We start from the raw sequence: 27,600 nt of genomic DNA on the forward strand, positions 1-27,600 counted from the left end.
AACAACCAACAACATCAACATCAGCCACATCAACAGCAGAAGCAGCTTCGACGACGAAAACCAGCAGGCAGCAGCACCTCGCTTTCTCTTGCGCGCCCCCACGCAACGCCACCAGTTCGTAGCATCTCTCTCTTCTCTCGAATGCACTAACCTAAAATCCTCCACCGTTGATCTCCTCAACATCACCCTCTTTTGATGTGGTTCCAACACAATCGACAATCATTAAAATTAATCACCGTCAGAATTATACCATACTACTAACTAAACGAAACACAAACCCTAGATATTGCGATTCAATTGAAATCGCCAAATTAATCGACAAAATTAATAAACAAAAACTAAAAATTAAAAAACCTGAATCAATAGAAAATCGATCGAAAATACAAGTCAGAATTTCGAAAATAAAAAATCTAACTACATGAGGAAGAATGGAGGAGAGATGAAGAAGAGAGGTACCGCAACAACCACAACCGATGTCTTTGTAGAGGCCTCCTCATTCGCCTCCGCATCCACATTCGTACCTCCGCCTCAGCATCCACCGACCTTTGTACCTCCGACCACCAAATTCAACCGCATTCTCATTCATACCGCCGCAGCAGCAGAAGTTTCCCGAAATCTCCGCCTCTCTTCTCCATCGCAAAACCCTAACATTGCCTCGATGCCTCTGCTCCTTGCTTCCACATCGCTGCGGCTCTTCCACTCTGGCAAAAATTATTCTCTCCTACGACGACGACCATCGTCTCTGTCGCTGCCGCCACGTGTGTGATGGAAGGAGGAAGAGAGAGAAAACGTGATGGGAGGAGGGAGGGGGGAGGAAAGAGGAGAAAACCCTAATCTGAGAAATGAGGAAGAGAGAGAAAAGGCTTGAAAATAAATGATAAATAAATCATAAATAGGTATATATATTTCCGAACTTGGTTTTTTTTAAACGTTGACGTCATTGTCTACTTGGCAGCTGGACTGCCATCAAGGCAGCAACTGGACTTCCATCAAGGCGGTCTTACGGTAAGACCGCCTTATACAAAAGTTTGTATAAAAACTATACGCTTAATTACAAATTTACAACTAGGGTGTTAATGAGCTGAGCCTGCTCGCGAACTACTCGATGCTCGGCTCGACAAAGCTCGGTCAAAGCTCGGCTCGAGCAAGCTCGACTCGAGCTCGGGTTCGGTTTGAGAACTTAACGAGCCAAGCCCGAGCTATCAATGGCTCGGCTCGAAAATTCGTGAATAAACTCGAGTTCTTTTTAATATATGTATTTTGTATAAAATAAGTTTTTTCATAAACTAACTTTACTAAATATTTGTTTTTAACGTATAAAACATGAAAAATTTGATAACATGTTTTTTAAATTAAACATTTGATGATCAATATCGAGCGAGCCTATCGAGCCTCAACGAGCCTATCGAGCTTCGAGCCGATCCGAGTTCGGTTTTCTTAATTCGAGCTCGAGCCCTATTTCCCAGGCTCGACGAGCTTCGAGCTCGAGCCGAGCCTGTGCTCACGAGTTTTGAGCTCGAGCCACGCCTATAAAGGTTCGGTCTCAGCTCGGCTCATTAACACCCCTATTTACAACACAAACCATGATTGGAAATGAAAAACAAGAATAGGCGGGATTTCATAAACAACTTCGCCAAAATTTAGAAATTTGGCCAAAGCATTTCAAAATTTATCTTTCACCCTTTTTTTTGCTTTTGTCCAAGTGGCATATCCTCAATAAATTCTTCACAAAAGTCCAATCTACCCCAAATCTCCCCTTAATATTACGCACCTAACGAATGAAAATATTCCCAAATCTCAAGAATTCCAGAACCCCTTTTGGTAATTTCTGGGTCCAAAATATTAGTACACGCACCACTCAGCAACAAAAGGCAGTGTTTTTGTGTGCAGTTCTGAATTTAGGAGAGAGAAAAGGCTAAAATGGTAAATACCTTCATATACCCTTCTTTTTTTCACCTCAACGACTCTCCCCCTCTCTGACTCTATTTGTTTCACTGCATGTGTACAAACCACCTTAAACCCCCATTTTCTCTCTCCTTCTTTCTTCACTCTCTCCTCCAAAATTCGCTTCGGATGTTCGTGAAATTGAGGGATTATTGGGGGAAAATTTAGGGGTTTACACTCGCATTTCGCTAATTTAATTTGTGTTTCAACACAGAAATTTAAAGCAGTGTTTTTATTCTGGTAAGTCTTTTAATTTTTTTTTTTTTTTTTTGGTTTTTGTGTTTGATTTCTTCATTTTCAGTGTTACATTTCGCGTTTTTGGTGTCGAATGTCTCAGTAGTGCGGGGATCATCTGGGCTTGTTAATGTTACACGGAATATTTTGTTTTTGATGCGGTTTTGCATGTTTTTATTTTTTTCATATTTGCGTATTTTGTTGAGGAATTTCTACAATGTTGTCTTATTTTTGCTAATGTGTGTTGAGATTTTTTGTCTTTTTTTTGTTCTTCATGTTTGTTTTGAAATTTCCCGGAAAAGTTGATAATTTTATTTTGGCGAAGTAAATGAGCGACTGTGATGAAAATTTTGTATGCCGATTGCGATATGTTATAACTTATAAGGTAATTTTATTGGGTAGTTGGTGTCATTGTGATTTCATCTTGAAATTTTGATAACTTGTTGAAATAGCTGTTGTACGGAGACTAAATGTGGGTTGCCCTAACAAGTAACAACCTGGTGTGTTTCCAGGACCTTTTAATGTTTTTCCTTTCTAGGGCTTAGTTCCCAGTCGAAAGTGGATAATCGAGTTGTTTTGTAGTTGTTTACGACGACAAAGGGAAGCTTGACAGGAGCCCGAGCTAAGAGAATAGAGATGTTTATGGTTCCTATTCTCATTTAGTTGTCGTTAGATGGGTGATTTTGTTCTGTGGCCATTTGTTGAATACCTAAAATTGTGGTTGGGTATGTAGAAATCACCTTGTTTGTTTAGTCTTTTGACCCCATCAAGGCATTTTTTTGGGCTTTGGGGAGGGGATATCAAGTATGTTTCTCTGACTTGGTTAGAAGTGTCAGACCTGGCAACTGTATGAAAAATTTGCATGATTTTAGTCCAACATGAAGTTCTCAACTGTCTTATCCATGTCTTGAGTGTTCGACACAGTTAATTGAGGTGAAACGAAGACTCTGAGTAATTTAAGATACTGATGTAGCTTGTTCTTAGATTATTCTGTTTTCCACTAGTGGGGATAGCTCATATATCAGTTGTCATATTTTTTTTAGAAGTGTGTTATTTTTCTAATGAAAATGGTTGCCTCATTAAGGGCACCATTTTCTTTCTCTTACTGTTTTGTGACAATTGAAAAAAAGCTTACATGTCTTTAAGTATGTTGTTATAATATAATCACATATGTCCAAACTTACATGTATATGTTGAATAACTGTTTGTTCTTTTGAAGATGGAGGAAGGCGAGGCTTCAACAGTTCCTGACGGAGAGTTGATTGGAATCAAGTTTGGCTTGGCGAGCAATAATGATATTGTGAGTGTGCTCAATTTTTTCTGTCACATGACACATACTTTATGTGTCATGTTATTACAGTGCTGTTAGTTTGTGTGGCCAGGTTATGTATTCTTTCAGTCAACTAATCTTGGATTTCTGGTGGAATTATAAAGTACCATCACTTCTTTGTGTTAGCATCTTGGTTAGCGCATATTATAGAATAAGCTTTATCTAGGCTGTGTTGTGTGGAATTGAGATCTCGTTTTGTTCTCTGCTTCAAACTATCATATGCAAGAGCAAATGTTCATTCCAACAAATTCGATGGAATCATGGAAGCCATTCCTTTTGAAACAGAAAGAGTATACATAGTTTGATTAATTGGCTTGAAGTGAACATATTTCTTTTATGGTGCTGTAGCGGCAAACTATATGTTCGTATATGGTGGTTATGAAAGAGATGCACAAACACAGTTTCTTGTTTTTCCTGTTAAAACCTGCTTACACATAAAAAGTTTTTTTTTTTCTTAAAGAAGTTGCTACAGCATATCAGCTTTGGATACAAGCATTGATTTGCCCTCTTTTAAAGAAGGGTACTGTTGTAGCTTATGAAACTAGAATAAGCTGAAATTTGCGGCAAAGAGATGCACACTATTAGATTTACGATTCATGCAAATGACGACGAGGGCTCAAGGTCTGTGAAAGCTAGAAGATCGTAAAATAGGATGTGAAAATTTCTGCAAGTTTATATTTTTCCGTCCCTTCTCCACCTCTTTGAAATTTTATAAAAGTAATACATTTAATCTTTATTCCATCAGACCTGTAATTACAGTGACTTAAATGCACGTTCTGATGTTTGAGGGAGGTAGCATGATTTATCAATAAGCAGTCCTGTGCTTATTCTTTCATTGTTTGCTGCATTACCTTTTAAGATTGTTGCTTATGCATTGTGTTTCCATTTATGCGTAGAGCACCCGGTACTCGTGCTTGTGCATGTACAGAAGCATGCATACAAATGAGTGGTGTACGCATAACACTTCATATAGGAGCTTCTGCACTAGATTGGAAGTGGTTGAGGTTGAGGTTGAGGTTTAGGCAGGGGACCATGATTGTAGAGATTATCGCAAAGCAACATACATACCAAATATGAGACAATGTATGTGTGTAGGATTTTTAATTGACGTGAGGATTATTTAGAGAGTCAGGGGTGTTAAGGGAGAGTGAATATGCATAATTGGAGTATGAATTCATTTTTTATTAGGGTGTTATTGACTGGAAAATTAGGATACAAGCCAGACTAAGAGAGTTGATATTCCCATATCATGTTCAATAGTTCAGAACACAGTCCTTGATGCTCCGTTAAGTGTCTAAATAATTAGCCTTTAGTATGGCTCTGAATTTTGCATTATGAAGCATCAAGATCTATGACAAAGTAGAGTTGCAATACTTAATGCAGAATATTAACCCAAGTAGATATTTCCCCCTCCTCAAAATAAAATAAAATTAGAGTGGTACGGGACATCTAATCAAGGTCTGCAAAATGATGTTGTATTGAATAACACAATGTTAATAGTTTGTCAGGTGACACAGAAACCTAAATAAACATGAAGTATTGGTTTTTATTTTTGCTGTGCTCATGTGCACATGGACACATACTTATAAATATTGGGTATCTTTAGTATTCATATTCGAACGGCACATCAGCATTTGTTGTTAGACATATTTGGTCTAGTAAATAAGGTACAAATGAGGTGTTTATGGCTCATGTCGGATATGTGCTATTATACGGAACTCTATATCCCTTGTAGACCAGCCTTGGTGTTAGCTTAAATGAGAAAATATGCATGTGCATGTGTACGTTTGTGGAGCAAAGCTTTTGTGACTTGTGAGCTAGCAAATTAAACATTGCTGAATCACCAAGCATTACCATAAGCTTCCGTTATGTACAGTATTTCGATAATTTGGAGTGTGGCACATTCGGTTTGTTCTTTCTCACTTTTGTCTCAAGACTCAACCACTTTAAGCTAAAAATTTGTTTTATCTTTAACTTGAGCAGTGCTTCAATTCCTCCCTCCCTTGCTCTCCTCTCACTGTTATGCCCTCTCCCCCAGCCTTCCAGGTTGATGGTGGCTGTTGCTTCTCCCATGTTTCTCTGATTCATGAACTTGGTTAATAGTTTCAGTTCACTGAGTCTTTGCTTCTTTTAAATATTTAAATCTGTTAGTTATTGTATACTTTCCATGCTCTAGATTTTCAAATTCCCCAGATATGATCTCTATCCAAAAATAAAAACCCCCAGTTTGATGGATGATTTGAGAACAATTGGCTTCCTGTTATCCTTGCAAAGTCAATAATCTCTTCTGCTTGTCGCTTTTTTTTTGGTGCGGAACATAACTTATTCAGTCTACTGTTTATCTCTTAAGTTTGCAAAAACACATGCATATTCATATTCAGTTCTAGAGAAACTTTACATGATTGATGAGAGCTTGTGTGAATAATGAACTTTATTACGTGACCCCTTCCTGATGTTATGTAAACAACACTTGTGCTTGTAAGAGTTATAACAAATTTTCAATCGTAATGGCATGTAGTACCGTCTCTAGGTTCCCGTTTATTTCGGATGTGAAGGGGACTAAGGGTGTCTGAAAATACTCGTTAAACAATCTCTGGAAGATGGTGTTTTTTTTCCTAGAAGGATGAGACATTTCCAGCCTAAATTTGTATATTGTTGATATTTTATATCATGTGAATAATCAGGTTTTCCCCCCTTCACCTTGCAGAGAACGTCATCCATCAGCGATTGTCCGATTAGTCATGCTAGTCAGTTGGCAAATCCTTTTCTTGGCCTGCCGTTGGAAATGGGTAAATGTGAGTCTTGTGGTACTGCAGAACCGGGAAAGTGTGAAGGTATGTTAGTTGTTGATATATTTACGTGTCTAAATGTAAGAGAAATGTTCCCTCTTTTGTTATAGTATTAGTAGAAAGAGAAGATAAAATGGCTTTAAGGCATGCAGCTGCCAATGACCATGCCTAGCTACCGATAGTTAGTGCGATAGAAACAATGTTGTCCAATAAAGAGAGGAGTTATTGAAGTTCGTTGCCTTTTCCTGATCAGATTATAGCTTAAAATGCTAATTCTTAGCAATTTGATGAAAAGCACCTTTAGCAAGTCATGATAAACTTTTGATGTGCAGTGGATTCTCCTTTTCCAACAATTTTGTAGTCTTAAAGGTCATTTTTGAGTTTTATTATTTTACCTGTGCAATTATCCTTCAGCTTCTGTTACCTTGGATGTCCTTCTTGCGTCCGCCTTTGAATTGACATCACTGGTTACGAAGCAAATACCCTTTGAGAAGTACTTTGACCATTTGTTAGAATGTTCACTTCTGGAAATTTCTCATGATTTTGGAGTAGAATGAGAACTTTCATAATTGCATTGCATCTTTAGTGGATTATCTGCAGCTTGCTATATTCTATTTTTGGCACATGGGCTTCCTTGCCTTTACTCGAGGGTCTACACTAAATTTGTCGCCGGTCCACCGGGCGGTCTAGCCCGACCGGGCCCGCAGCAGAACTAACTGCTATCTCCTAAACATCATAACTTCTTCGTTTCTCGTCAAAATTCGGTAAGTAACCAGTCGTTGGGAAGCTCAGTAAGTCTAGAATAGAACCCAATTTGAATCACTTACAGGAAAAACATCATTTCTACATCATATAACCTTTAACAACATGGGCTAAGTTGAATGTAACCTAGTTATCCCCCACATTTAAGAATTGTTAAATGGTGGTAATTTAGTGGGTTTCTGGTAAATGGGAACTTGAACAATGCCAACTTGCTGGATCCTTTGAATGGAATATATGTCATTACAAATACTTGGGTCTTTTAGTTCCTAATCCTCTTTTATGTATAGTTAACACCCTCTTTGTCTGTGCTTTATGTTCTTCTTTGTTATTTATTATTTGTCAATACAAAAGTTGTTTTGTACATCTCAAAGAGAAAATTGTAGTCACTTATTATAAAACTTTCTTTCAGGTCACTTTGGCTACATTGAGTTGCCAATACCGATCTATCACCCATCTCATATCAGCGAATTAAAACGCATGTTTAGCTTAGTGTGCCTGAAATGTTTGAAGATGAAGTCAAATAAGGTATGGAGATGAAACAAATGCTTGTGATTTGGAATAGTTGCATATATACTTGTGTGTTCTGGATTCTGATGGAGCGGGACACTGGCCTTGTAGTGATTGTGATATCTTTTTGTTTGATATATTTGATAATAGCATTGTCTTGCTACAATACCATTGCCTCTGTTAGGGTTTTCTTACTCTTATGGATTTGTTCTTTTAGCTATTAGTAATTCAAACAAGTCAAAACATTTGTAAATGAAGTGGACCAGTATCTCTTCAATACACTTCTATCACATATTACCTCAATATGCAGTATTGTTCTTTCTTGTGGTCAACTACTCTACCAGTCCACCCTATCCAAGTATCTCCATTTTCTGGAATATTAATCTTCAGTTCTCCAGTCGTTTATCGGCTCTTTACATCTCTTCCTCCTGGTTTTATTTGATGACATCTCTTGAATCTCTTGATGCTTAAATACTAAACATAAACTGATACTGCACTCCTATATAAGTGGTTTTCAAGTCTATGCAGAAATATTAAGGTATTATAGGTAAGATGGTAACCAACTTCCCTGTTTTGCGGGAAGTAGAACCCTCAAATTTCCTATGCTCATGCCAACAAAATAACTCCTCAAATTTTCACTTCTTATTTCTTCGGATGTCAACGAACACTAGTTAATATTAAAATGGAAATGTAATACATGGTTAATAATGTTTTCTATAATTCCTCTGTTCCCTAAATATTGCACCATTTTTTATTACGCTATTCAGACACTAGACTTTTGGTTATCTTTTGTGTGATTCATATGTAAGAAAATTGTTGTCGTGTGGGATCTTGTTAGATATGTATCGATATATATTTTTCCAAATATCAACTTTTTATAATTTTTACTTGTACATAATTCTAGATATTAAGAGTCAAAGTCATGAGTTGGAGAAGGTAAAGTCAACCATGCTGCAATATTTAAGGAACGAAGGAAGTATTGAACTTAGATTCGGCTTTTGCATATTTTCGTGATGGTCCATAATTAGTGATGCTTTTGCATGTTTACATGATATTACTGCATTAGTATTTTCTGGAACTGTAAATTTAGACTGTTTATTGCCACTTTCCAACAAGAAAAAGTTTTCATGGTGAACATTTGATCTTGTCTATTTCAATAATTGATTGCTTGAATGCTTAAAAACTTTGGTGCGAGCTCATGCATCGTATGCTACATGTTGCATTGGGTCAAAAGGCACAAGCTCTCTCTCACCTCTCTCTTTTATGCTCGTTTTTTTTAGTATTTTCTTTTGTGGCATACACTTCTAATTCATATCCCTTATATTTTTCCAGTTCCCAGTGAAGAACAATGGTGTTATGGAGAAATTGTTGTCAGCATGTTGTGATGTAAGTTTTTACATGCTGTATGTTCTTCATTTTTATTTGTTTAACAACTTATGTTCAATATGTTTCCATTTATCTTATTTTCTTTTGACTTTGTAATGTAAACTAATTGGAAGATGGCTTTCCTCCCCCCCCCCCCCCAACAACATTAGGGCCATGTTCTTTTCACCTGTAAAGCTTCAGATCTATATGCTCAAATAATTTTGGAAGGATTTAGCTGGGGTAATTTTTACCAGGGTATGCTTATGTTTAGGAAGTTTTAGTCTAAAAGTAAAATGGGTATAATATGATATAGCATCTTTCAAAATGTTTTATATGTTTCTCTCTCTTTTTTTTTTTTTTTTTTTTTTTTAACAATTTACCAATAATAAAGAAACTCAACAGTTTGCAAACAGTAAGGGTTGCTGACCTTTCTGTTGTATTTTGAGATAACGATCTGTGGAATTTGCACAAGTATAATTATGGCTTAAAACCGTATTTATAGCTTCTGGGTTTTGTTCTGAGGTACACCATTTCGGCTACCAAAAGTTTTTCTGAGTCAAGAATCAAGATGGTTAGTTGGTTGAGCTGTTCTGAAGGAAAACAATTTAGTTCATAAGCACTGTTGCATTCATTCGGAGTTTTGAACTAGAAGTCTTTATGTCTATCTTTATTTTCCTCTCCTTTTTATAGAATTCTGACCTCTTTGCTTGAAGGCTTGTGTATATTCAGACTGTGGCTTGGGGATTTTGTCCCGTCTACAGTCTACTGTTTATGTTAACTTCATTTTTGTTTGAGGTTTGCATAGGAAGCTTGCCATGTATCTATTAAAGAAAGCAAGAACAGTGATGGGGCTTTCTTCCTGGAGTTAAGAATACCAGCCAGATCAAGAGTGCAAGATGGTTGGAACTTTCTTGAAAGATATGGTTACAGATATGGGGATGGTTGTGCTAGGACGCTGCTTCCTACTGAGGTTTGTTTCCTGTGCAATCAGTACAATTGATTGGAAGCAGATAAACCTATTTTTATAAGCCAGTGTACTGTTTCGCTTCATTATTTTTACTTCCAATAATTTCAAAAATTTCCTGTACTAAGTGTTGATATCCACAAAGCTGATCACCTTTTCCAGTTCATATGCATGGTGATTATGAAATTTCGATATTGCAATGATGTAACCATCATTGATGTTTTGTTGATTGATATTTCCGTAATTTGTTGGTAGTTGGTAGACACAAATTTTATTTATTATGTTTTAGTTATTCTGTATTCCTCTTATGTTTCCGTCTGAATTTTCACACTTATGTCATCTTTCTTTAATCACCGATAATTGAAAATGGAATTTTAAATATAATCTGTGTAGTGATCATCTAATAATTATCACCCCCCCCCCCCCCCCCCCCCCCCCCCCACAAACTTCTCCATTGCGTTGTATCTCTGCTCTCCTGGATCTTTCTCTCATCCATGTTTTCACAATTAATCAGGTTACAGAGATGTTGAAAAAATTACCTGAAGATACAAAAAGGAAGCTTGCCAAGAAAGGATACATTCCGCAAGAGGGTTATATTTTGCGCTATGTACCAGTTCCACCTAATTGCTTATCTGTTCCAGATATATCAGACGGAGTCAGCGTTATGTCCTCAGTGAGTTGTGTCATATTTGTTTGGTTTACCTCTGATAGTTGACAACTCTTAGCCTCTTATAATTGTTGCCTTGTGATGGTTTCAGGATCTTTGCTCAGCCATGTTAAAGAAAGTTCTCAGGCAAATTGAGGTTATTAGGAGCTCTCGATCTGGTGAACCCAATTTTGAGTCGCATGAAGTTGAAGCGAATGACTTGCAAGTAGCTGTTTCACAGTATCTTCAAGTCAGGGGAACGGGCAAGGTACAAATTTGTAATGTCCAATTTACATTTTTACTTAGATGTGATGGCTTTAACTGTTTACATTTGGAGCTTACAGCCTTACATATACTATGTATCTTCATTTTATTTGTTTGATAGGCTGCCCGTGCTGCTGATAACCGGTATGGGGTAAGCAAAGAAGGCAACAACTCCTCAAAAGCCTGGGTTGAAAAGATGAGAACCCTCTTCATAAGCAAGGGGTCTGGTTTCTCTTCACGTTCTGTCATCACGGGGGATGCCTATAGGGCAGTCAATGAAGTTGGTGTGCCCTGTGAGATTGCCCAAAAAATGACTTTTGAAGAAAGAGTGAATGTGCATAATATACAGTACTTGCAAGGTCTTGTAGATAAGAACTTGTGCCTTACCTTTAGGGACGGTTTGTCAACATACTCGTTGAGGGAGGGTTCTAAGGGGCATACCTTCCTTAGACTCGGCCAAATGGTTCACAGGAGGATCATGGATGGTGATATTGTTTTCATTAATCGACCTCCTACTACTCACAAGCATTCGCTACAAGCCTTGCGTGTGTACATTCATGATGATCACGTGGTCAAAATAAACCCTTTAATGTGTGGTCCTTTAGCTGCAGATTTTGATGGGGACTGCGTTCACTTATTTTATCCACAGTCGCTTTCTGCCAGGGCTGAGGTTTTGGAACTGTTTTCAGTAGAGAAACAGTTGCTCAGTTCACATAGCGGAAATCTCAACTTGCAGCTATCTACTGATTCATTGTTATCTTTAAAGACTATGTTTGAGGTGTATTTTCTGGACAGAGCATCTGCTAACCAGTTGGCTATGTATGCCTCTAGTCTTTTGCCATCTCCTGCTCTGTGGAAAGCATGTTCTTCAAATGCCAAAAAAAAGAAAGCACATTCCTCTGGACCTCGCTGGACCGCTCAGCAAGTTTTGCAGACTGCTTTACCATCTCACTTCGAGTGCCATGGGGATAGACTGTTGATACATGATAGTGAAATATTGAAGTTAGACTTCAATCGGGATATCGTGGCATCAGTTATTAGTGATGTGCTCACATCATTGTTCTTCAACAAAAGCCCTAAAGATGCTTTGGACTTTTTTGACTCTCTGCAGCCTCTTTTGATGGAAAATTTGTTTTCTGAAGGGTTTAGTGTCAGCTTACATGATTTCTTTTTCCCCAAATCAGAGTTGCAAAATATTCAAAGAAATATACAAGATCTTTCACCCCTGTTATTGCAGTTGAGATCATCCTTCAATGAATTAGTGCAGGTGCAATTTGAAAATCATATTCGCGAGTTTAAATCTCCCGTAGGAAATTTCATTCTAATATCTTCAGCACTTGGAAGTATGATTGATTCTAGGAGTGACTCAGCTATTGATAAAATTGTTCAGCAAATCGGATTTTTGGGACTGCAGCTTTCCGATAGAAGGAAATTTTATTCTAGGGGACTTGTGGAGGACGTGGCATCTCTTTTTCATCAAAAATATCCATTTGCAGATGTGTATCCTTCAGAGGAGTTTGGTTTTGTAAGTAGATGTTTTTTTCATGGCTTGGACCCTTACGAAGAGATTGTTCACTCAATCGCAACCAGGGAGGTTATTGTTCGTTCATCAAAAGGTTTGGCTGAACCCGGAACACTGTTTAAGAATTTGATGGCAGTTCTTAGAGACGTTGTCATATGCTATGATGGCACTGTTAGAAATATCAGCAGTAATTCAGTAATCCAGTTTGAGTATGGGGTTGGAGGGATGCAATCCCAGAATTTGTTTCCTGCTGGGGAGCCAGTTGGTGTTTTGGCAGCAACTGCCATGTCAAATCCTGCTTATAAAGCTGTTCTGGACTCTTCTCCCAATAGCAATTCTTCTTGGGATATGATGAAGGTATTCTTTCATAGTCATACTCATGTTATTCTTAGGGCATGCTTGGATTGCGGGTAATGCATTAAGGGGTAATAAAAGTCGAACTGAAAAAAACAAGGTAATTGAAGATGATGATGAGGGAATGAAGTGGTGGGAAAGCTAGTGTTGGTAAGAAGAAAAGAAAAGGAAAGAGGGAATAGGTACCCTCGTTATGGGGGTAATAGTTACCCACCATCACACTAGGGTGATTATTACCCTCATTTGGGGGGTAATAGCTTCCCCTTCTTCCTCCCTTCTCTTCACAACACCACCACTTCTCATCATAATACCCCCACACCACCCTCCTTGCAACCACCTCAATCCACCTTCACTTTATTTTTATTAAGGTGGTTCGACTTTTATTACCCCCTTAATCCATTACACTCAATTCAAGTAAAAAGAATATTGACTCGTGACTGTTGCTCAAGTTGTTTTATGGTACATATTTACTTGGAAAATTACTATGCTGATTCTTCTTCTTACTTTTACCAGGAAATATTGTTCTGCCGTGCGAATTTCAGGAATGACATTAATGACCGACGTGTTATATTATATCTGAATGATTGTTGTTGTGGGAGGAAGTATTGCCAAGAAAATGCTTCATGCCTTGTAAAAAATCATTTGAAAAAGGTTAGCCTCAGAGATGCTGCGATCGAGCTTGCTATCGAGTAAGTTTCCTTTTCCCACAATTTTTGGTAAAAGAACTCTTTATGGTGTGTTTCTTGATATGCTTCCTTTACTGTTTCTATTTTACTCCTTTTGGTCCTAAATTAAATTATTTAAACAGAATCCATTTGATTCAAAATGATAACCATTCGAACTTTATACAACATTAAATGTCATTTTATAATGTCAATATAACATTGTAGGTTACATATAGAATATATAAATACAATATTAAAAGCCACTTTACTAGCCCATTCAGTTTTAATTAAAATTCACCAACCATTTAACATGTGAAAGTTGGTTGAATGTCTTGTATTAATCGGTGTACTTGGTGATTTTGCTCTCCGTTCTTCCTTTTTGCTTTGTTGGTCAATTTTCACGTTGTACTATCTTCTTGAGGTTTCAGGCAATTGTTTTACATCCTTTAACCGTGGCACAAATTATTGTCACTATGCATTAGGTGCCTCATGAAACTTGAAGTTTATGTATCTTAACCGTGGCACAAATTATTGTCACTATTGTCACTATGTCTTGTAATGTTCGATCTGTTCCCCTAAATTAATTTATATGAGTAGTTAATGAAGTTTTTGTTCCAGTGCTTTGATGCGTACTAATAATTTACGAGATGACTATGGAGCTTATTTTGTTACATCATTATAAGAACTAGAGCCTGTCAAAAATGTTCTTTCTATCAACAAATCAAAGCCATCATTTCCTCTAATTTGAAGGCCATTTCTGAGAGTAGCATCCTACAGGAAGAAAAAGAATATAATTGTTAATATTGAATTGGTTGATTAAGAATCTCTGTCTTCTTTCCTACTTCTTTAAGTGCTTATGGGCCTCGATATAATACTCTTTTTATGAAACTTCAGTTGCTGCCTCGAACAACCATCATATTCGTATTACTTATTTAGTTACTCCATTTCCCTGGTGATCTTTGTTTGCATCTTTGCACTACAATTCTCCTGATTAATGTACTTTAAACAAGTCTATTTTTCTTTAATCTATCTTAGATCTACTTCATATTTTATATGGAGTTGTTGAATTTTCTTCTGGCGATGCATTTCAAATACAAAATTGTGCGTGCTTTTAGTAATACTTTTTAGTTGTAAATGACTATATTGGTAGCTCACAAGTTGTTTCTGCGTCTTAGGTGCTATAGAATTTATATGTTTGATCATTATAGGATGCTTCTTCTATTAATATATAGAGAATTACTTTAGGTACTGGTCAATTGTGCAATCATGCTTTGTTGGGAATAAAATGGCATTTTGAGATAGAGTGCTTTGTTTTTATTATTTTTGTAATGCAAGATTCTGTAATTATTTGTATTTTAATCTTTTATGATTTTGTTTCTTTCAGAAACAATCTCTCATCCAGTCTAGGCTGGCTGGGGGTATTTCTAGTATCTACCTGTGTTCCTAACCAGCAGCAGGGCCTTTTTTGTACATATTTTTTTGGTGATATGCCGTATTTTAAATTTTTTCTTTAACGTAGAATAATTGAGTCATTATTACTGCACACATTGTCTGAATCTGATTTATTTACTTAATTGTGTGATTCAGTTCTTTCAAGTATAAAAATTGTGGTAATGCTACGTAGTTTAGTTTCAGCAGATGCTTTGTTCTCTGTTTTGGTGTTGCTTGAATCCTTATTGTCACTCCATACAGGTACAAACGGCCTAAGCTTGAACCTGAAAGTTGTGAAATAGACGCAGGACTTGTTGGTCATATTCATCTCAATTCGGTTCGTATCCTCTTATCCCTTATTTCATTTGTAAACAATAATTCTCCTCGTGGAAGCTCTACATTAAGTGACCTGTTTTACGTTGTGTAGGGCTTGCTAAAGGCGTCAGGCATTGGTATGCATGACATTCTACAAAAATGTGAGGAACAAGTTAACTTGTTACGTAAGAAGAAGAAATATGGTTATCATTTCAAGAGGATACTTTTGTCTGTTAGGTATGTCATGTTTCTGTGTAGATTTTCGGGGTAGGATCTTAACATTTTGCTATCTTGTTCATGAAGTTTATGTATCTTAAGTTAGCATTCAACTAAAGTAAATAAATATGGTGGTTCTCTGCAAAACCCACCTCTCCCACCACCCCTGGCCCCAACAAACCAATTAGGAAAAGGGGTGAGAGATAAAAAGAATCAGAAGTTACAGAATGCAGTAATGGAAAGCAAAATAGTGTGGGGATATCTGACTTTGTATACTTAGGTACATCTCTTCATTTGCCTGCTTCATGGGAAAATTAAATATTACTGTAATACTGCTAAGTGTGAACTTTAGGTATAGTCAATATTGTTTATAAAGTTTCTGGTTGCAAACAGAACTCAACTCCATGTTTGGTTTCTGAGTGGGCTGTCCTGTACTCCTGTCATGTATCATTTTCTTTTCAACTTGCATCTTGCAACGATTGAGAATTAATGAGCGAGTAGGATTTTAACAATACTCTGCTTTCATAGTGGGTAGGCAGGCAGGAAGATAATTCGTTGTGCATTATTGGGATATAATAAAATAAAAAGAGCACAATTTATGTTATGGTGTATATAATATATAGGCAACTGAATAGGTTGTGTCATGTGTGTATGTAGTTTAAGAGTAAGACTTTTGTATTTGAGTTTACATTATTTGTTGCATCATCTTCTTTATGTGAACAGAAGTTATCGGGATCAAATACCACTTCAGTGGCAATGGTAAAACAGATTAATAAATAATTTTGGCAGTGATATGTAAAGACTATAAGAATGATAATTATTCCCACAAAATTTAAAAGAGGCCATGATGATGTTAGTCTTGTTTTTCTTATACAGGTTAGTTTTTTGTCACTTCAAATTTGAACCGACACTTTTGTGATCCTTGTTTTTCTTTGTTGGACGTGCATGATGCTTGGCATCCTACACAGTACTTCTGTAATTTCTTGTCTATTGGAGGACTCTCCAAATATGTTATCATTTGCTTATTAATAGTTTCCCCCCCCTAATTTGAACACATTCCTTTACAGTTTGTTTGCTAAGAATTTTGTTTAATCTTTTTCAAAGTGGGAGCAAGAAATTTTGAGTATTTAATCCTAGTGTCCTATACTCCCATTTTGTTGAGGGCTGGAGGATATCAGACCAATTATTGTAGATTACTCTTCCCATTACTACCAATTTGCCCTTTTTAGAATACTACTTACATGACCCAATTATTTGACCAATCAAGATTATGAGGGTTTGTTGATGTAGAACGCTTGGTGTTTGTAACTTATTCTATAGTGGTCTGTGATTTTCAACAGAATTATGACTTATTCTATAGTGGTCTGTGATTTTCAACAGAATTGTTGCTACTGCTTAAAGATGTTGAAATCTAACAGAGGTTTTTTTTAATAGGTACATGCGGATCATGTGTAGGAGTTGTTATAACGATTGCTTTTATTTCTTTGCTTCGGTCTTTGTTTTTGTGGATTTAAATTATGAATTAGCTAAAATGCCTTTCTTGTATAATGGCTCAAATTTGGAACTTGTCCCAATAATGTTTATGCAGACTTTTTGTTCCCTAGTCAGTGCATACTGATGCTATTTTCTGGGGTAATTCACCAATGTCAAAGACAAACGCACAAAAATAGACTAAGGGGTTATTAAATTATCACCTCAGTTTATCAATCTTCTGAAAATGTCATTAATGGCGAGCCTGAGATTAGTATATCTCACTGGGTAGATAACCATGAACTGAAAAGAAAATCAAAATCAGTTATTGTTTACACCCCCCCACCCCCCCAACCCTGCTCTCTCTTCTTTTCTTGGGTGTATTTTTGTTGTTTCTTCCAATGTTCTCTCAGTTGCCTTTTTCTTCTTGTAAAGGCTATCCAGGTGACTTCATTGACCTCACCATCAACCCTTCTTCCTTGGAATGTGTGCAAAACAAGGGGGAAGAAAAAAATGGTAACAATTAGCATGTGATGGGAAGTGCATACCAATGAGAGGGGGGGGGGTCTTTCTTTGAGTTCGCAACTCTGTGCAATTAGTTCTTTAAAATATAAACGAAAAATTGTCCGAGTTCCTTTGAAGGGCAAAAGGCAATTCACCGAGCTGTCAAATTGATAGACACAAAAAAGAATGAGACAGGATTTTGGTATTACAAGTTGGATTATCAACAACCGGATTGTACAATGTGGTTTCTTATAAAGCAATGGCAATAGCTCTATGAGGGGAAATGTGGTTTCTTATAAAACAATGGCAATAGCTTTATGAGGGGAAATGTGGTTTCTTATAAAACAATGGCAATAGCTTTATGAGGGGGAATGTATGTTTCTTATAAAGTAATGTCAATAGCTTATTAGGGGGAATGTGGTTTCTTATAAAGCAATGTCAATAGCTTTATAAGGGGGATATGGTTTCTTATAAAGCAATGTCAATAGCGTTATTAGGGTGAATGTGGTTTCTTATACAGAAATGGCATAGCTTTATCAGGAGAAATGTGGTTTCTTATAAAGCAATGGTACTCCAATTCTTTCTGCTTTCTACGCCTTTTAACCTTCTAGGAGAGCTTTTTGTTGTACATTTTGCGCTTTCCAGTCTTTCTTTCTTCCCCTTCTCCAGCAGACTTGTTGTCCTCTGGTGAGTGCAATTAACATGCTTTTTGTTGCATGCAAAGTTTTCTTTAACATTGAACTGCTGATTTTGAAGCATTGTATATTAATAGTCGTAGGATAGTTTAGGAGCTCCATTCATTTGCTCTTATTCTTTTGGAAGGATTTCATGACCTTTCGCTTTCAGATTATAGTGTCTTTTATTTATGTTTTCTTATCTCCTTAATTCTTGCAACGGGAGAATAAATGTGCAGTTCTTGTTGGATAATGGTTCTTGTGGATAAAATTATGTCCGATAGTTTTGAGGCATGATTAATGTTTCAGTTAGGACCCCTGCTTTATATTATATCCGCTTTTAGGTTTTGACAGTAAATGCTTCTAAATGTCTCTTTCTTCTCTGGTCGCAGCGATTGCTGTTTCTTCAACCATTCTGACAGTAAATGGACTGATATGCCATGTTTGAAGTTCTTCTGGCAAGACATGACGGACACCGATTTAGAAAGAACAAAACATATCATGGCGGATATGATCTGCCCTGTTCTGTTGGACACCATCATTAAAGGTTCTTTTTTACTTCAGTTCCCCCTTGAAATTTATTTGAATTTTGATCTACTCAGTTTGTAGAAGTTTTAAGCATTTGGTTAGTGAGGTTCTTTGATTTCTTGCTGTCTGAAATTATGTGAAATTTATTATTCTTTGATTTGTTTGATCTACTCAATTGAATGTTCTGTTTCCACAGTTAATTTCCTTCTCTGTAGTTGAGTTCATTTCTGTTTCAAAGTAAGATAGCTAAAGTATGCAGCAAGTGAAATGCCTTTTATGTGCACCTGTCTTGAGGTCAATCTTCATCATATAAACATTGTTTCTTAGTAAAACGGTAAGTTGTGCTGCACATAGTAATTTGTGTAGGTGATGGTAATTAGTATATTGGTCAAGACTGGACCATTTAGTTCCTTCTGGAAGATAGATATTGTTGCAGTGAGGAGATAAGTATCTGCTTTAACAGTGTGGCATTTTCTGAGTTTCAGTTACAATTTTGTGGAAAATATATTACTCTTATTAGAGTTACTCCCTCTTTCCTGTAATACCACTTTGTAATTACCAAAAAAAGGGAAATATGGATTGATTTCTGTCTACAATATTAACCGTACTGACGTATAATGTATTCACATGTCCATGCAGTTTTGAGTTTTTAACTATATTTTTAAATGGTTAAAAGTAGAAATTACTAACTTATGGGGTAGAAACTAGAAACGCCCAGGAGAAATAGTATCTGTTGCCTCTTTGTACCGCAAAATGTGCCGGGTGATTGTTTTTGTACAGCGTAGGCAGTAAACATGGGATAACACTAACGGTCCTATTTTTACTGATTGTAAGTATGCAAAATAGGTTGAAACGGAGCATAATACTGGTTGTAAATTTGTGAACATAGTTTGAGAAAAGATACATGGATCATATCGTGTCCCTGACTCTCTTGTATAATATTTGAACCATATGCTTTTAAAACTACTATGTAAAGTAGAGCAATGTTGGTGTGCAGCTCCTTTTTGCAGTATCGAAGGGTGGAATTCTTGTCCAATCTTGTAGTTTATTTTCTGTCATATTAATCAGATTTTCCAAATTTTTTTTAATAGATTGTTAATTGTTTAACATGGATTGGGATACTGCTTCTACACCGAGTGAGGCTGTTATAATTGTTCTGTCAACTTTTTCTCCGGCAGATAGGTTAAATTTGGTACACTTTGAAACTTTATCATTATCTTACAGGCGATCCTCGAATTTCCACCGTCAATATAATCTGGATTAATCCAGGAACAACAACTTGGGTGCAAAGCCCCTGTAGCAGTACAAAGGGTGAGTTAGCTGTGGAAGTAGCTCTTGAGAAGGAAGCAGTCAGGCTAACTGGTGATGCATGGAGGATTGTCCTAGATTGCTGTCTGCCTGTTTTCCATCTGATTGATACTAGGCGCTCTATTCCATATGCAATAAAACAAATCCAAGACCTTTTTGGAATATCATGTGCCTTTGATCAAGCAGTGCAGGTATGGTTAAACTGCCTGTATTTCTATATTTATAGCATGCTGTTAATATTTTTTCGTTGCATTATATGATAAGGATTGCAACTTGTGAAGTGATTTTAGAAGTTTTCTTTTGTGAAATAGATACTCAGTTGTTTAATTATATTTGGTCTTTGATGCATTGAAGTTAAGTGTTACCTTTAAAACCATCATTTTTTTGAGATTCCAGTTAAGGTTTCTCTGACTTGTCATGTTTCCAGGAAACCATAGAAATAAAGCTTGATCCATATTGTTATATCTCGTGATTCAACATTCACTTGAGATTAATATTAAGCTTCATTAATTATGATTTTTTTTGCTATGAGATTGTGTAGTTAAGCTTCGTTAATTAATTTTGGTTGTGGCTGGATTTGCCTTTGTATGTGCGTCTTTGGCTAACTGATCTTTTGCTACCTCAGAAATTAAAGTCCGATATTAGTGTTTCCATATTAGTCTTGAATTGGGTGAATACATTCACTTAACTAAAGCTCTATAGGTCCGTATAACCGTACTAACCCTCCTCTGATGGCATGGCAGAGGAATGTACCATCAATTCCTATTATGTAGAATGAAATGGTGTACATTTACTTTGTCATTCTCTAAATCATCATTCCTCCGTTTTTTTTTCCCCAGATGACACAATTTTTTAGGCACGTTTGCCAGTGCACGATTTCAAACATTAATATCTTTAATTATGGATAAGAAAGAATTATAAAAAGTATATATTTAAAAATATTCATTAATACGAATCTAATAACACCTCATATGGCTATGTTTTTTCTTAAATATATAAATCACAAAAGGAAGTCAAAGGAGCTTGTTTAGAATAGTGTCAAAAGTCACATTGTGTCATCTAATAAGAAACGGAGGAAGTAATAGGTAAGGCATTTCAACAATTAAACGTTACAAGGAACAAAAAAACTCGCAGACACAAATGTCAAAACTGGCCAACAAAGCTTACTGCACTCACAAGATCTCTGTAACTACTCACCCTGAATGGATTTGCCGATTAAATTGCTATTGTTTTGACAGGATATTACGGCAAACTAAAACTACATTGCTGGCAAACTCAGACATCATTACTTTTGAGAATTGCTGCTTTCCCGCCCACGTTCCTTTGTAAAATGCTGAATAGCACTGCACTAGGTGTAGCAATAGGGAGCATTATCATCAAATGTCTTGGTTCTTGCGTTCGTTGTCCTTTTATTCATTGGCCATATCAGGAATGTATGGCAGGAAACTTCGCTTCTGTACAATATTTTTTAAGTGTAGGCAGTTCAGCAACGACTATATGACGTGAGGAAATGGTGATAGATATAGGTTGTCATCCAAACATAGATAAAGGAATCGAGCTTCCTTATGTTATACAAACCAGAGATATAGATTATATAAGTTGTTGAAGAAAATATTGTTTGACTAGCCTACAGAACATTGTTTGGCTAACCTGCTAAAGTTTTATTTTCTGCTAATTGTAGCGCCTCTCAACATCAGTAACTATGGTCACAAAAGGTGTGCTCAAAGAGCATCTGCTTCTCTTGGCAAGCTCAATGACATGTGCTGGAAATTTGGTCGGCTTCAATACAAGTGGAATCAAGGCTTTATGTCGAGCACTGAATGTTCAAGTTCCATTCACCGAGGCAACTCTATATGTAAGAAGTTTCACCTTATTTTCTCATTCTTGATACTCCCTCTGTTAGTAAGGTGTTTACTCTTAAGGTTTAAGGCGAAGATCAGGGGCCTTTGAGTCTAGTAAAATAAAAGGTTATGTGACTGAAATAACAATTAACATTGCTTTAAATGCTGATAAGAGAAAAGGAGAATATTATGGAGCATTCACATCAAGTACTGCATTTTGCATTTAAAAATTAAAACAAGTTATTATTATGACACAAAAAACGTTATGTGGTCTGTAATTTGAGCGTGATAGCAATTACCGTTTTTCATGGATGTTTTCATGATCTATAATTTGTTTTTTTTGTTGCTTTTGATTTGTTCCGTCTGGCCAGACGCCACGCAAATGCTTTGAGAGGGCTTCTGAGAAATGTCATGTGGACACTCTAGCAAGCATTGTAGGATCATGTTCATGGGGTAAGCGCGTTTCTATTGGTACTGGAGCTAAGTTCGATCTACTATGGGAGACAAAAGAGGTATTATGTCCTGCCCCTACTCTACGATCCACATATCTGTAGTTTAATTATCTGCAATCATCGCTATTTGGTTCGCTGATTATTTATATTTTGCAGATTGAAATGGCGGACAAACCAACTGACGTTTACAACTTTCTTCATCTGGTGAGTAGTGCAAATGAGGAAGAGGTTGATAGCGGGGGCTTGGGTGAAGATATTGAGAGCTTTGAAAAAGATGTATATATGGAACCAGCTCTATCCCCTGAACAGGAAAATAAGGCTGTCTTTGAGGAGACTTTGGAAATTGGTGTAGATTCTGATATCACCGGGGCAGATGAGTCCAGCTGGGATGCATTTCCTTCCTCCGGAACGGGATGGAATGCGAACAAAATTGATACTGGTTCTGGCTCAGCAGAAGGTGGTTGGTCTTCCTGGGGATCAAAGAAGGATCAGGCAAACCCTGAAGATTCATCCAAGACTGGTGGTTGGTCTTCAGGTGGATCAAAGCAAAAGCCCCAACCAGAAGATTCATCCAAGAGTGGTGGATGGGATGCATCAAAATCATGGGGTGGATCTAATCAGGGAGATCCTTCGCCTGTTTGGGGTCAACCAGTCAAAGCCACAAATGACATTAGCATTGAAAATGATCATGGCTCTGGCTCAGCAGAAGGCGGTGGTTGGGCAAATTCAGGGATGAAGAAAGATCTGTCAAAGCAAGAAAATTCATCTACAGCTGGTGGCTGGGATGCTTCAAAATCTTGGAGTGGGTCTAAGCCAAAAGATCCTTCATCTGCTTGGGGTGCGGGTAAAAAGACTGACGACAACAATGGCTGGAAGAAAAGTGATTCTAAAAAAGATCTTGCTTCTGGCTCAATAGAAGATGGTGGTTGCCCAGGCTGGGGGCCAAAGAAAGATCTGCCTCAACCTGAAGATTCTGGTGCGAATGGCTGGGGTGCTCCAAATTCTTGGAGTGGGTCTAAACCAAAAGATTCTTCATCTGCTTGGGGTGTGGGCAAAGAGACCAATAACAACACAGGCTGGAAGAAAAGTGATTCTAAAAAGGATCTTGCTTCTGGCTCAGTAGAAGATGGTGGTTGCTCAGGCTGGGGGCCAAAGAAAGATCTGCTGCAGCCTGAAGATTCAGCTGGAGAGAATGGCTGGGGAGCATCAAAATCTAAATCAAAAGAGCCTTCATCTGCGTGGGGTAAACCAGCACAAGAAACTGATAACATTGGCTGGAAGAAAAACAATCCTCAGCGAGATTCTGAAAATCTGGAAGGAACAAGTGGCTGGAATGATAAACTGCAAAAAGAAAACAAATCGTTTTCAAAACAGAGCCAACCAGCAAGCTCCAAAGACTGGGATTCTACTGGAAATATTACAGCTGGCAGTACTGGTTTTGGAGTGGAAAAAGGAAACGAAAAGCCTTGGGACGTTGCTAGCAACGTTAGTGTTAAAAAGTCTACTTGGGGACAAACTGGTGGTAATTCTTGGAAGAAGAATGAACAAGATGAAAAAGATGGTGATCCACAGGGTCTGCCCTGGGGTAAAAGTCACAAGAGTTCTGATAGTTGGACCTCTGGTCAGGGTAACCAGCACCCTGTTTCCCAGGGGGTATCTGAAAAACAAGGGACACTGTCTTCCTGGGGACAACCTAGAGATTCATCTCAGAAGAACAACAATGAAAACGGGGTTTCTTCCAATTTCAATAGACAGGGAGCTGGAAAAAGCTGGGATTCCAAAAAGAAAGAGAGCAATGTTCAGTCTTCTTGGGCACAGCAAGGGGACTCAACCTGGAAAGATAGCAAAGAGGTAGAAAAGTTTCCTACATAGGTCAATTGACCTGAAATTTTTAGTGCATTTATATATTTCCGACTTGAAATTGCTTTTTTCATGAAGCCTCTGAATTCTATTTTTTTTCCTTTAACATAATGTTTTGGTGTGAGTCTTTTTTTACTATTATTTTTTTTATTCACGGGTTTTAAAGCAGTTAAAGTTGATTGTTTAATTGTTTTTTCTTGTATGAATTTTCAATCAAAACCATGAAGAAATCTGATGTAGTTATTTAACAGGCAAGGAGTTCTGTCAAGGCTAATAATAGCACAAATTCTGGTGGTTGGAGCACAGGTAAGGCATTGGTAGACGGTGTTTCCAGTAGTTGGGGGTCTCAAAAGGAAGACAGGCCTCAGCCAAAGAGTAACGACAGAAGTGTTGGTGACGGGAATTTCGATAAGGATGCTAAAGAAGAAGGTCTGAGTAGCTGGGATGCCAAAAAGGTAGAGCGAAAAACTCAATCTTCCTGGGGACAGCCCAGTGAATCAAAGAATTCTGCACAAAGTAGTGCTGATCATTGGGGTTCTGACAAGTCAAATCAGCCTGGGAAATCATCTGGTTGGGGTTCTGAAGATACCAACGCTGGCAAGGACAGTGAGAAACAAGATTCCTGGGGGAAATCCAATGTTTCAACATGGAAGAAAGAATCTGGTGAAAAGTTGCATGGTTCTGATGATTCACAATCACCTTGGGGACAGCCTGGCGGGTCAGGTTGGAATAAAAAGCAGCCTGAAGGAGGTCGTGGCTGGGGCTCCTCAAACACTGGAGAATGGAAGAGCAGGAAGAATCAGAATCAAAATCAGAATCAGAATCAGAATCGACCTCCGAGAGGACCAAATGACGATTCTCCGAGGGTTGCATTAACTGCTACTAGAAAACGAATGGACGAGTTCCCAACTGAGGAGAAAGATGTTCTATCTGAAGTTGAATCACTCATGCAGTCGATTCGAAGAATCATGCATCAGTCTGGGTAATTCTCTTAAATCTCTATTATTTTTAATTGATTGATGCATTTCTTAAATTAAATCGTGGAATGGTAAATGCATAGAATGAGGGATATAATTTGTGACCTTTCATGATATAAATTTTTATCTTTTGGTGGAACAATATCTGTTCTCTAGAAATTGTTTCCCCTTTGGACTTGATTTTTTTGTTTGCAAGTAGTTGCAATCTGGCTTGTCTTCTGGAAATCAGGGTTGATGTGTCCTTAATATGACACTAATAAACAAGTATATAGAGCTTGTTAGCTCTTCTATGCTCGTCTTCTGTAGTTTGGAAAAATATATTGGGAATTGATAGAGAAGGGAAGAGAGGCGAGTGGAATTCTGTTAAATGAACTATCATTTTGAGAAAATAAGTCTGGAACAAATTGCTCTGTCATATTAAAACTACTTTTTCTGGTGTTAAAGAATAAAAGTGGAGGAAAAGCTATAAAGTAAGATGTGATAACTGACATTTGGAATCTGATACTGGGCTGGGTAAGAGATACACTAAAGGGAAAATCAGAGTATATTTATTTAGTTGCAATTCAGCTTGCCTTTTCCGCTGACTGTGTCGGGTGTTACGGTTGCTTATTTGCAGGTGTGTTGATGGTGAGCCACTTCTTCCTGATGATCAGACTTACTTGATTGACAACATTTTGAACTACCATCCTGACAAAGCAGCTAAAATTGGGGCTGGAGTTGATTTTATTACGGTATGTTATATGAAGTTCTTGCTATTAAATCAGCTATTGTTTCAACATTAATCGTACTATTCTTGTTCATTCTATTAAAACAAATTAAATTGCACTTAAAACAAATTAAATTGCACTTGTTCGATCATTCTGAACAGATTTTTTTATCTTATGTTTATCTAAATTCAAGATTTCTTTGTAGAGATCATTCAAAAATTTCAAGCTTATTTTAGGATAGTGATTTTTTTCTTTGGTGAAGATAAGTATGTGCTTTTTTGAAAAAAGGGATCAATTATTATACAATCTACATTGTGTAGCTTGACTTGGGTGATATGTCAATACTCATGTTTTGTATGGTAGTTTGGAGTATATACTTAGTCTGATGGTTATGGTGCTGTGTGGAAGTACAGAGGGGATGATTGTTAGACAAGGGAGGCGCAAGAAGAGAGGTGGTTGGTAGCACAAGGGGATGGGAGGGGGGGGGGGGTTTCGTAGAGGAGGAGGTGGAACAAGGAAAGTAAATTGAAGTTGGGCCGATTATCTATACATCATCATTTTAACCCAGTTTAACAAGTTAACAAAAAGTTGATATTATTTGAGAAGATAATGTCAATAGTTGGGATTAGTCTTGGTTAATCAATTAATTGAGATTATTTTAAGAAAATCACCACCAACAGTTGGGGGATTATTGATGTTAATTTTTCCTATTGCGAATGACATAGTAGAAGCATTCCCTAAATTATTTTTTCATATTGCTTATATGCAGGTGAAAAAGCATAGCAACTTCCAAGAAAGTCGCTGCTTTTATGTGGTGTCAACGGATGGGAAGGACACGGACTTCTCTTACATCAAATGTATAGAGACATTTGTTAAGGGTAAGTACCCTTCAGTTGCCGAGTCCTTCACCTCAAAATATTTTAGAAGGTCACAACGTCCTCAACCTGCAAGCCCTTCACCTGCAAGTCCTTCACCTACAAGTCCTTCTCCTGCAAGTCCATCACCTGCACCTCCAAACCCTACGCCTCCAACTTGACGAGTGTGCCTGTTTTGAAGCTTTTGTGTATATAACTAGCTAGCTGTACATGACTGTAAATTTTGGGCATCTAGAAATGGGGTTTCACTTCTTACTTGCCTCTTTTTTCTCTAGATGAATTTCTACATCTGTTGCAAGATTCTGTTCAGTTGCCGAATTAGGGCATTATATCCCTGCTGATATACTTGTGATAAATAGTTCAGTTTGTTTTCCTGTGTTCACGTTCCCTGATTCATCTGTAAGTTTCTTTTTTTTTTTTTTTTTTTTTTTTTGTGTGGAGAATGCATTGTGTTTAACTTGCAATCTTTCTATAGATGAATTTGAAACACATTTCAGTCACATAAATGGCCTTGAGATGTTGAAACATTACATGGCTCTATTCCAATCTTCTTACAAGCACATTAGCCTTATTATCCACATCGTGAATGTTTTCTGTTACCGATAAGTCCTTTTATTTGGTTGTACGAAGTTATGGTTGCTATGACAGAATTCCTTTCAAGTTTCTGCAAAAAAAAAAAAGCATCAGTTCACAACAGTTCTAACCAGTCAACTGTATCCCCAATTTTGGACAGATGGAAGATTAAACTTTAGTCCTAATTTTGGGAACAAAAATTCGTGCATGACTAAACATTGAGTCCCTAGATGCCAGTTTCTCCCAACATGTAACAACACCACCATTTTGAATGAGGAAATTTACCCTAATTATGAGATGAGGTAATTATTGTATTAAGAATATCTCATCCTTGTGTCCTTGATGAATATTGTAATTGCACTGTATGATCTCGGTTCTATTTTTATTTTTGGATAAATCACCTCAGTTTCTCATTGACCATTCAATTTGATATACTTGTGAATAACTCCTTTTAAAGGTATATATGTAAGAGCATCTTTAATGGTAAACTAATTACTAAATTGCTTTGTCATGCCACATAATA

General features: G+C 37.1%; 1 protein-coding gene across 1 annotated transcript; it reads left to right on the forward strand.

Moving 5' to 3' along the window:
* Positions 1-1,979: 1,979 nt before the first annotated feature.
* On the forward strand, positions 1,980-26,886 carry LOC110798720 (DNA-directed RNA polymerase V subunit 1). The gene is made up of 20 exons (XM_022003905.2): positions 1,980-2,184; positions 3,398-3,478; positions 6,216-6,342; positions 7,469-7,584; positions 8,899-8,952; positions 9,737-9,901; positions 10,410-10,568; positions 10,654-10,809; positions 10,927-12,684; positions 13,195-13,370; positions 15,039-15,114; positions 15,205-15,329; positions 18,349-18,503; positions 19,709-19,983; positions 21,474-21,647; positions 22,005-22,145; positions 22,242-23,936; positions 24,197-24,927; positions 25,539-25,653; positions 26,399-26,886. Exons 2-20 carry the CDS (start codon positions 3,398-3,400, stop codon positions 26,663-26,665), a joined length of 6,546 nt encoding a protein of 2,181 aa, XP_021859597.1. The 5' UTR covers positions 1,980-2,184; the 3' UTR covers positions 26,666-26,886.
* The last annotated feature ends 714 nt before the right edge of the window (positions 26,887-27,600 follow it).

This window comes from Spinacia oleracea, chromosome 1, assembly GCF_020520425.1.
Source record: "Spinacia oleracea cultivar Varoflay chromosome 1, BTI_SOV_V1, whole genome shotgun sequence".
Taxonomy (NCBI): domain Eukaryota; kingdom Viridiplantae; phylum Streptophyta; class Magnoliopsida; order Caryophyllales; family Amaranthaceae; genus Spinacia; species Spinacia oleracea.

Excerpts from the sequence above, each read along its gene's own strand:
- LOC110798720 (XM_022003905.2), top strand. The coding sequence starts at position 3,398 with ATGGAGGAAGGCGAGGCTTCAACAGTTCCTGACGGAGAGTTGATTGGA. Across the intron at positions 12,685-13,194 it reads CTTCTTGGGATATGATGAAG|GAAATATTGTTCTGCCGTGC; the intron begins GTATTCTTTCAT and ends TACTTTTACCAG. Across the intron at positions 15,115-15,204 it reads GTCATATTCATCTCAATTCG|GGCTTGCTAAAGGCGTCAGG; the intron begins GTTCGTATCCTC and ends TACGTTGTGTAG.